General features: G+C 57.2%; 1 protein-coding gene across 1 annotated transcript; it reads right to left on the reverse strand.

Moving 5' to 3' along the window:
• Positions 1–285: 285 nt before the first annotated feature.
• On the reverse strand, positions 286–1622 carry IER5 (immediate early response 5). The gene has a single exon (XM_062581372.1). The coding sequence runs from the start codon at positions 1537–1539 to the stop codon at positions 790–792; it is 750 nt and encodes a 249-aa protein (XP_062437356.1). The 5' UTR covers positions 1540–1622; the 3' UTR covers positions 286–789.
• Positions 1623–10863: the final 9241 nt, after the last annotated feature.

The raw sequence follows: 10863 nt of genomic DNA on the forward strand, positions 1-10863 counted from the left end.
ACTTCCCACCACGTCCCCGTGTGTCCAAAGTCAGCGCCCCAGAGCTGCGCCGCACAGGGAGGAGGCCGCAGCCAGATGACCTGGAAGATCCCGGGAGCGACTCCAGCCGCCCTGACAGAGGCTTCCTTTCTTCCCAGCTCCCAGAAGAGCCGGGCTCCAGCCCACCCCAAGCCTCTGGCTACACAGGGCGGATCCAGCCACAGACACGCAGCAACCAACCGCACCCTCGCTGCTGCTGCCTCCCCCCTCCAGGCCGAGCGGCTGCACAAACACGGACTACGCGCATACAGTTGAAAATATTTAATACGTGTTGTACACGTAGAGTTACATTTTATACAAAACAAGATACACCACTGGAGAACACTGTACAAAATCCCCACGAGAGCCCCGAGCCTTTATACAACAAAGGCCGGGAGTTACCAAGCCCAACGAACAGGCCCGAGGACTTCCCACCAGAGCGCCTGTAAACTTTGTTCCTCTCAATAAAACACTTTTTAAAAGCACCAGGTAAGAGTTCTGACCTAAGCCTTTCCAAAATATAGACTTTATTTAATAAACTTAATACTTCCCAAGCTTAAAACACGAGCCGGCGCGGCCGGGAAGCGCCGCTCCGGGCCGCTCCCCAGCGCTGCTGCCCCGCGGCGGCGCCACTCCGCGCTGCCGAGCCCCGAGCCGCCGCCGCCCGGGGAGGGGGGGGGGGGGGGGGTCACCTCTGCGTCCGGCTGCCGGTCTGTCCGCGGCGGGGGAGGGAGGGAGCGGGGCGAGTCTGTGCCGCCCGCGGCCGGCCGGTCAGAAGGCCACGATGGCCGTGCTCCAGGGGTTGAGGGTCCGCAGCACCGGCTCGTCGCAGCAGATCTGCCCCGCCTCGGGCGCCGCCTCGGCGGACGCCGCCGCCGCCGCCTCGCCGCCGTCGCGGGGCGGCCGCCGCCGCCGCGCGGGCTCCTTGCCGAGCAGTCCCGAGAAGCTGGAGCCGAAGATGCTGATGAGGTTGGCCACGTTGCTCGTCTCCATGTCCTCCTGCTCGCCGGGCGGCGGCTCGTCCGCCTCGCGCCGCGGCTTCTTCACCGGGGAGCCCGCCTGGCCCCGCTCGCCGGCGCCGCGCTTCCGGGAGCAGCAGGGCGGCGCCGCCGCCGCGCCCCCCCCGCCGCCGGCGGCGCAGCCGGCGCGCCTCGCCTCGCCGCCCGCCGCCGCGCAGCAGCAGCCGCAGCAGCGCCGCGCCCGGCGGCTCTCGCAGTCCGCGCCGGGCCGCCGCGCACCGCCCCTAGGCGCCTCGTCCGGCGGCGGCGGCTCCTCCTCCTCGGCGGGCGCCCACGCTGCGGCGGGCGGCGGCGGCTCCTCCGGCGGCGGCGGCGGCGCGGCGGCGGGCGGCGGCTCGGGCGGGCAGCAGGGCTCGCTCAGGTAGACCTGCCGGGCGCTGCGCAGCACCAGCGACACCAGCAGGTTCTTGTGGAGCTTGAGGCCGCCGCGCTGGCCCCGCGCGCTGTAGATCTTGCCCAGCGAGATGCTGACGATGCGGTGCGCCTCCAGCTTGAACTCCATAGGGACAGACGGGACGGAACCGGACCGGACCGGGCTGCGCCGCCCCCGCCTGCCGCGCTCCGCGCCCGCTCGCCGCTCCCTCGCGCCGCCGACTGAGGCGAGCCCACGCGCCCGGCCGCCTTATATACCGCCCCCGCCGCGGCCAATCAGGGCGCCCCGCCGGCCGCTCCAACCGCCGGCGGGGCCCCGCGCGCCCGCGCCAGCCAATGGCGAGGCAGCGGAGCGGGTTCGAACGCTCGCCCCGCGGAGAGGGCCCTTAAAGCGGCAACGGCACGCGGGGCGGCGGTGGGGACCGCAGGCGGTCAAGAGACGGACCCCGAAGCTGGGGCTCCTCGCTGCAGGTTTCTGGGCTTTGGCAGTGAAGCTCTCAGGAAGCTGAGGATAAAAGAGGAAGATCAAAAACCGGGGGCAGGATCAAAACCAGTGGCCAGCCACAGTGCAGCCTGGGGCCGCCACCAGGACGGACGCGCTCGGAGGGGTGTTTTGGAGGGGTGTTTCGGGGCCTGGGTCCTCCCTTTCCTACCGAGAAGCAATCACCGCCTTCGGTGAAGGTGGCAGAGAGGTGCAAGGAACGTGGGGACAAAATTAAGGAGGTTGAATGCCCTGCCCTGGAGTATCAGTTTCTCTCTCTGCTTCTTGGGCAGACTTCCTGCCCGCGGCTTGGCGAGCTGCTTCCGTCCCTTTTTGCACGGGGAGCCACTCCAGGACTCCCCGAAACGAGGATCACGGGGAGCCGCGAGAAGCGAGGCGGGAGCTGCAGAAGTGCTGGCTTTTGCCATCGAGACGAAGGCTAGCGCGCGGGGGCTCGGAAGGAGTGAACTGCTGCGTAGCAGTGAGTGAAGTGAGTGAGGGTGCTGCAGCCCTGCCGTGCGCCCGCCTCTCCCTCCCCGCCGGAGCAGCCTGCCCCCATTGCCCCCGGTCCTACCGGGGGGGGCTCGACGCCACGCAGAAGCCATCGCTTCCAGCCGGAGCAGCTTCCTCAACCTGCTGTGCGGCGGTGCCGGCGTTGGCAAGGGCCGAGGTTGCTCCCAGCCCGGCACGACAAGGTGGGGCAAACTGGCTCGGGAACATGCCGCCCAAGACAGGAATAAGCAGCAATATCCAAGCGTCGTGCTATCGTGTCATTAAAGACGTAGCTCGGGATGAACAAGCACAGGCAGGGCGGGATGCAGGTTTCTCAAGCAATCTTTATGTTGGCATGTCCTAGCGTTCGAGCGTTTCAGGCCGCGAGCGTCTGCGCGCTGCTGAGCGAGGGTGGCCTGGTCGGGTTTTCAATGCAATGCGGCGTGTAACTCGCTGGCTAGAGGCGACGGGCTGCAGGCACAGTGCGCCACGCGTTTCTCCAAAGGTGTTTTTAGAGATACGCTGTCTCCCTTGAGTCACCAGACGCCCTGCTCCTCCATCTAGCCCAGCTCTCACCTGCTGCTTGTTAGAAATCCTGCTTCCTCGGCGCTACCTGCCGCGCTCCTGGGGTTTCAGAAACGAGTCTTTTGTTTCATGCAGTCAAAAGGAGACAGAAAAAGAACCGGCTTTTATTCTTTTTGAAACACTCGGAACTTGTCCTCAGATTCCTCGGCAACTTTCCCCAGCCTCTCCTGGCACCCTACCCAGCGCATGAAGGCCAAAAACGCAGTCACCTGGGGGTGCAAATAGGAACCTCTGTGAGCTGAAATGCAGAGGACAAGGAGAGCTCTTACAGGGGACCGGAGCAGAAAATGGATGCTATCGTTTTGCCGAAAAAGAGACAGACTCTCCTATTTTGGCCAGCACAGGAATTTCTTCATGGCCCCAGCATCGCCCATGCCAGCTCCCCACTGCTCCAGAGTGAAGGCATCTCACCTCCCTTCTGCTTTTAACCGTGTCTCAGCCTCCCCAGCATGCAGGGTATCGGCCTGCCCGTGCCGGTGACTCTCAGGTGGCCTTTCCTGAGCTGATATCTTATTGGCAAGAATTGCCACCACGTTCTGGCTTCCTGGGAGGACAACAGGGTGGCTGGTAACAACAGTAACAGAAACCAGGTGAACATTCAACCACAAATACATTAAGACATAGTTGACACGGCAGGAGCCTTTCCCAGAAAAACCCCAAACTCAGAACAAATGTATGTTTTTCTCTAGCTCAAACGCAGCTGAAAAACCCCAAACGCCACTCTCTGGACATTTCCTTCTGAGCACAATGGTATGGTTTTCCAAAACAAAGCAGCCTGTGGTTTGACATCTAAAAAGATTCTACCTCCTCTCGCACAAACCTGCCAGGATGCCTCTTCTCAAATGACTAGACCGGAGCACTTGGAGCGTGCTGAAGTGTATGACTGACAACGGCCTAAAAAGCCATTCCTGACATTCCCCCTCCCTGCGACAGCACCACCAAGCCTTTCTCTGGTTGCTCTGCCGCCCACACGGGGCCGTGGGAGGCAGGAGGAATGCGAGTGACAGTGGTGGGAACCGCCGCCATCCTCAAGTTTCCAGACCTGCAGAACCTGATCCTGTGCCTTGGAGGGCCAGCAACTCCCTGGTCTAAGCCCTCAGGTCAGTCTAACCAGCTCAGTCAGGTCTGGCTTGAGACGTTTGGGACTTCAGTCACTCCTCTCCACCTACCAGGGTCATGTCTGCCTGCTGCCAGCTGCTCCATCCAAGATGTGATGTTAGGTTACGCTCTTACAACATGGTATCTCCTCTCTCTGTGACAGCGGATGAGTCACTTTTGGACCCCAGAGCTTGCTTGCAGGACCCGGGCCTCTGGTGTCATCAGCAGAGATGACTCCAGTTAGAAGAGTAAGATCAGACTTCATATTTCTCATTTGAGTTTATTCCTGCTGATTTCGTGAAGCCACATGCCTGACTCAAGAGCTGATGCAGAGCTGTGGTGCAAAGCAGCTCTGTGAGCTGAAGAAGCTAAACATGGGTGGACAAGACACTGCACAGGATCTTTGCTGAGTAAAGGTGACTGCATCCAAAGCTGACTGACTTGTTCTGCCACCTACCACCTCAGCAGAATGATACGAGCCAACATTTCTCTCTGGTAGCCACAGCCTACATTTTGGCCACCTAATCTGCTTAAAATGTTGGCTACTGCACATCTTTTCAGCCTTGGACAGCAATAAATACGATGCTCTTTATGTATGAAGTGTTTCCTAAACGTCCTTAGGGCTCAGGAAGGGGGCTTTGGGAGCCTTGCAGGGAAAGAGCAAAGAAATGCACCCCCCTGGGCAGGAGGAGCTGTTAACCAGTACCCCCTATCACTGGTTTCACTCGCGAACTCCGAGCTTGCCCAGTTTGGGACGAGACACACGGCACGCACGATTAACAGGACTGGAAGGGCAAAACCAGCGCTGCTTCGACCCCCTCCCCGCCCCCGACCGCGACGGCACCTTGTGCTCTTTGCAAAGGGGAACGGGGAGAGGGGGGTATCGCCCTCGTGGCGGGGGGCTGCAAGGGAGGCGCGGGGCGAGGAGCGGCGGCGGGCGGGCGAGGGGGGAGCGCGGTCCCGCGGCGGCCGGCGCACCGCCAGCCCTTTTAAGACGGGCAATATTTTGGTGGCAGTTCTGTCCTTTTTCTTTCCCAGGCTGATGTAATGCTTTAGTAAGTTTGAGGCCGAGTCACATGGCAGCCGCTGAGGTCAGAGGCCCCGGGCGGCTTTGTCGTCTGCCTGCTCGCCCGCCCGCCTCCGGGCTCGCGCCCGCGCGCCGCATCCGGGACGGCCTCGGCCCGCGGCTCCGCGCGCCCCGCGGCTCCGCGCGCCCGGGCTCCCCTCCGAGCCGCCCTCGCTGCCGGCCATCGCCGTGCGCCCGCCGCCAGAGCCCCTCGGCGGCGACGACGAAGAGGATGGTCCGCCCTGCACCGGGAGGGCATCGCCCTCCTCCCGCCAGGCGATAGGAAAAAGAGGCGGAGGAAAGGGTGTGACGAGGGGCTCTAATCTCTGCCTGTGATCTAACTAGGCTGGAAGGGGCTTGACAAACAATTAACAATCCTCCCGCTCAGCTGCTGTTTCCCGAAATAGCTCGCCGGCCCGCCGGCCGGGGAGGCAGAGCGGCGCGCGCGAAGGCGGCCTCCGCGCGAGCAAGCCGCGGCGGGGAGCGCCGGCCAGGGCAGCCGAGGAGGTTAAACAGCAGGGAGCCCGCGGCCCCACCTGGAACGAGAAACAACGCAGGATAAAAGAGGCTCGGGACAGGAAACAGCTTGTGGGGCGAATAACTGCAGAGGGCTGCACACACCGCCGAGTTTTTATAGTCATTTAAATTCGCCTTCGACACGCAGCGAAGGAGGCCGGAGCTGGGAAGTCCAGCGGGGATTCACGCCTCTCGGCCGGGAGGCCCCGTGCAGCGCGGGCCAGGCGCGGCGTGGGCTGCTGCCGCTGCGCGCGGGCGCACGCCAGCTGCCCGACAGCTGCTCCGTCTGCGTCAGCCTGCAGCCCGATGGCCACTGCAGTTTAAGAAGTTACCTTTCCGCCTGCCTCCCCAGCAGCCTCCCCAGCAGAAACGTAAAAGCCGAAGTCCCTTATTCACGTTACTTCAGGGTCCCGCTCTCGTTCCCGACGTCCGCCAGCTTGCGCCACCACCATGCTGCAGAAACGTGGCTCTGGATCCAACCGTCTCCGCCATCTGGCCCGCAGCACGGCCTCCCTAACCTGTCGCGGTGGTGGAGCTGAGGATGTGGTTACCAAGATCCTGTTTTGGCAGCGGCATCGCTGTAAATAGTTCCCTCCCACCAGCCAGTCGTTCCCATCTCCTGCCCCGCTGCTTGCCACCAAATGTGCGGCCCAGGCCCGAGAGGGAAGCAAGTTGCAGCAAAGAGATGGAAAATCCTCCAGCCAGGATTGCCAGTGGGTCTCTTCCAGGCCCAGGCTCAAGCTGGGCTGTTCATCACTTCTCCTTCTGGCTGTCCCAGCCCTGTTTCAGTGCCTCGTCACCTTTCTATTTGATACAGACCAGGAATCGTGAGCTAGACTCTTCGCAGGAAGAAGATGGGAACGACATACATCCATCTCTCTCACCAGAAGTTGGGTTGGGGCAAAATCCTTCCCACGAATAGCTTGTTCAAGTAAAAGTGTAGTTTCAGGACAACTCAATGTCTGAGCAGATCCAGGCTGCATCCCGCAGGGTTTGATGACAAAAGGTTACAAGGCCAGAGGGTAACATTTCAACATGCAGCTTCGTGCGTAGCCACAGCCTGGGTTCTGGGTTCGTTTCTAGACAAGAATAACAGACATCTGAAAATGAGCCATTTGTGACAGACCCACACAGGTTGGAGGAGGAGGAGGTTTGTTTGAGGTCGATTTTTTCCCCCAGAAAAATCAATGATTCCCATCGATGCAGTCTCAAATTGCTGCAGTCAGATATCGATAACCGATCACTCAGGGTTCCCAACTGTTCCGGTTTCTCTGTATTTGAAGATAAGGTCAGAAGAGCTCAGAATCATCCCAAAACACAGCAAAGAGCACTAACCACTAAATACTGCTGAATGATAACAAAACACAACACACAAGCGAAATACAAACAAATCGATACAAACCTAAACCCGAAGGAAGGAAGCAGCTTCCTCAGCTTTTCAGAGCACTAATATACCTGCCCGTGAAACCACAACAGGGTGTGATATTACAGCACAGTTGCACACTAGAAAGCAAAGGGAGCTTTTTAAGAGTTAAAGACCCCCTTCCCATCTGCTGAAAAAAAAACAGTGTAGATGCTCCAGACTACTCCTTCCTTCCCCAAGCAGACAGGACTCTCTCCTCCCTCCCAGGCACCTTTCTTCATCCGTGACCTGGGATTCCCCTCTTCTGTCTCTGCACAAATGATTTAAGACGTCCCCTCCCTCACCCTGAGCCCATGGCTTGGGACTTCCCACCCCTCCTGTGGCCACCCGTGACCCCGACTGCCTGCCTTCAAAAAATCCTGCTACTTCTCCGGCAACCTCTCCAAACACAAAGGGGGGAAAAATATCCCACTATCGGCTTCTTCAGGCAGCAATTTCCCTTGGAAAAATCTGGCCTCGCGCCTTTCCATGTTTTATGGAATTCGCTTTGGTTTCCTGGGGAAAAAATGCATTTATTTGTCTGGGGTTTCCTATCAGCCAACCCTTCTATTGTAGTTCACCTTCCTGTATTTTTTTTTCCTCTCTGATATGCTTGCAGTGGCTTCTGTGCCGTTTCCAGAGAAGTGCAGAGGACCGTGGTGCATATGCTCTCTCTAACCCAGTTACGCAGATGGAGATTGCCTTGTGTCCAGTAACAAAAAACACGACAGCACTGGGACCCTGGTTACAGCCTGGCAGACGGGCCTTCAGCTGCCCAGTGCAGCGTTTGCTTCCAGCTCACAGAAAGCCACGCAACAACATGCTTTTTGCTGGAGCAATTTGCTCCGCAGCTGTGGCCTTGAGGGATGCACTTACTCTTTGCTAAACAGGAGGCAGCCTCAGCAGCAATCACCTACGGCCCAAAACGGGGTTAAAAATCACACGTTAATTGCATGAACTCCACGTAGAGTCAACTAAAGTCACAATTCAGGGAACTGTGGGGCATACTGCGTGCCCACAGGAGTCACACTCTAATTATTTTTTTCTCTCCTCATATCTCAATGTCACCTTCCTTTTAGCTGGCAGGCAAACGACTACTGTAGCTCCGTGTACATCCCAGCGTGCAGATGTGTCCTCTGTTCCACTGCTTCCTATTTAAGCCTGATAGGAAGGTTGTATAGTGACACTCTCAAGTCATGGACCTGTTATCCCTGGAAGAAATTGCTCTGCAAGGGCAGAGCAGATCATGCCTCCATCAAATCTCTCTTCCCACAGTAAAGGGAGACTGCAAAATAAAATGTCTGTGCCTGCTAGCAAGGTTTGATCTCCCTGCTCCATTTGATCCGTGGCCCTTTCCCACTGTAGAGACCTGCCTTTGGCCTCTTTGTCCTTTCCCTCTGCACAGCTGACCTGGTTCGCGAGGCCGACTAACAACCGCCAGCCCTCGGACAGAGCCTAGAGCCCTGGCGAGATGCCTCGGGACGGTCTTCCACGGACAGCAGTGATGAGCAAGGAATGGTTATGGAGTAACGTTGTCTGGGAAAAGATCCTTCCAATTTCCACCCGGGAACAGATTCAGTGGGCATTCACGTGGGTGCCACAGATGATCCACTGCAGTGCCGCAGCTTCCACTACCTACATCACAGCTGGAATCAGCCTGACCTCCTGTCCTACCACTGATTCAAGAAAATAATGATGACTATGGCAATCTGGCATCTGACTACTTATGTAATTAATTCTCAGTAAGCTCCCAGAATCACTGGCATCTCGCTGCAGTGAGTTCCAGAGGTTTGCTGTGCAGAAGGTCACATCTTCTTTGCTCAATTTCATTTCTCATTTTCATCTTAAACGATCGATTGTTCATGCATTATGAAAAATTTCTCCAATTTTTCTCCAAATTTTCTCCAAAACAACCCTTATTCTGAATAGTCATCCTGCATCCTTCACAAAATATCCCTTTGCATTTGCTCATTTATTCCATTCCATGTGTGCAGCTTGGTACCTTCCAGGTTTCGTCTCTAGCTGGCCAAGCATGCAGGACTGGAAGCGTCTAGTATTTAAGCCTTCCTCTTGGCAAGTAACAGTTACCCCTTGAGACCTTTTTGTTTTAATACCTCAGAGTCACTGATATCAATATGCAACACGATTGCACAGTAGGGACCTCATGCCATCTGCCCCCTTTGCATTTTAGAGGCAAGTCACCATAAAACCTCACATGAAATGTCTAAAAGAGAAAAAGCTAGCTATGAACAGAGGGACCACGACTGGATAGGATTTGGTGCAAACTCTTGCAGCCTACCACAGCAGCGAATATTTAACCACAGACTAGTGTTTTGTGTCAAGTTATCACCGGGCTAATCCTCCTGTTATAACCACCATTGAAAATCTTCAACAACTTTTACTAAAAATGCAAACGAGGAGGAAAGGCACGTAGAAGCGTCTGAAACTCATTTACCTTATTTCCTTTATTGCTTCTTTGTTTCATTTTAAAGCCTTGTCAGTAGGGAAAAAAATCCCCTATACTTTTCCTTTTGCAAATCCAAACCCAAACAAATCTAGCTTTTCCCGAGAGGAAAAGCGATCTCTTCTATGGCAAAAGCATATCCTTAACGCTAGACTACTAGCTTGTGTGGGATCAGATACACACACACACACCCCGGTGCATGTATACACTTGCCACACATTGTTTCCTGATGCAAGTTTCAGTGAACCCAGCTCATTTCTGCAGACAGTCTCGATTCTGACGATTTGGCACTTTTCAGCACAGAAGTGTTTAATCAGATCTTTCCTGACCAGTTCTGCAGCTGTGCTGGGTGCCATTCACAGAGCACTCCTTGCCCCTGGAGAAACAGGTTAGCTGAGCACAGTGAAAGCCACCGAAACACTCCCTAACGCTTCGAAGCAAAAAATAAGAACTTCCCGCAATAAACAGAGAAAAAATACTTCATCTCTAAAAAACACAGCAGCAATTTGACTTTTGTGTGAATTTACTGCTGCACGTAAATTCACTTCTCAGCATCAAAAAAGGCTTTTTTCCTTCCTCTGAAGTTTGCAACTTCTCTACGTTTCAAAAGTGCCTCGTCTGCAGCCCTCAACAGCACCGTGAAGCTCTATACTTTTTCACAAAGGCGCATGAGCTATTTTCTCTCCTTAAAGCCACACGAATAAAGGGTTCGTATAATTTATTAAAGGACTTGTGAAATCCCCAGCTAGCCGCTCTCAGAGGCTATCTGAGCTTTGCTCTTTCCTTCGCAGCGCGGTGAAGGTTCAGGGGGGTTCTCGCAAGGCGAGCGAGCTGAACCGCGCAGCCTCGGCGCCCCGAAAGCGAAGCGCTGCCGGTTTTCCACCTCCGTCCAAAAGTCACCGCCAGCTCAAGCCTCCTGGCATTTCCAAAGGCAAAAAGTCCGAAGCTGCCAGAGCAGGCGTGAGGGACAGCGGTGACGGGGGGCCTTTGGCAGCTAACACGAAGCCTCCAGCGAAGGGGGGGGATATGAACGAGCACCGCAAAGGAGCAGCCTTGGCAGCTGCGCACGGGGAAGGCGGAACGGAGAGGTGGGAGCACGAAGCACGGGAGGGCCGCGGGGCTCGGAGGACAAGGTCTCGGCCAGGGGCAGGTGCAACCGAGGCGGCGCCTCCTCGGCCCGCTGCCTTCCGCTCCCTTCTATTAGTCCTCTCCGTGCCCAAGGCACCTCCAGCGCCGCACAGGGCCCCCCCGCGAAACCCGCCTGCGTGAGACACGAGCCGCGCGAGCTGAAGCGCGGCACGGCCGGCAAGCGCGGCCCTGACGGGGAGGCGCCGGGGCAGGGGGAGGCGC

Source organism: Rhea pennata, chromosome 8 (genome assembly GCF_028389875.1).
Source record: "Rhea pennata isolate bPtePen1 chromosome 8, bPtePen1.pri, whole genome shotgun sequence".
Classification (NCBI taxonomy): domain Eukaryota; kingdom Metazoa; phylum Chordata; class Aves; order Rheiformes; family Rheidae; genus Rhea; species Rhea pennata.

Bases quoted from the DNA above. Each gene is read 5' to 3' on its own strand.
- IER5 (XM_062581372.1), bottom strand. From the start codon at position 1,539: ATGGAGTTCAAGCTGGAGGCGCACCGCATCGTCAGCATCTCGCTGGGC.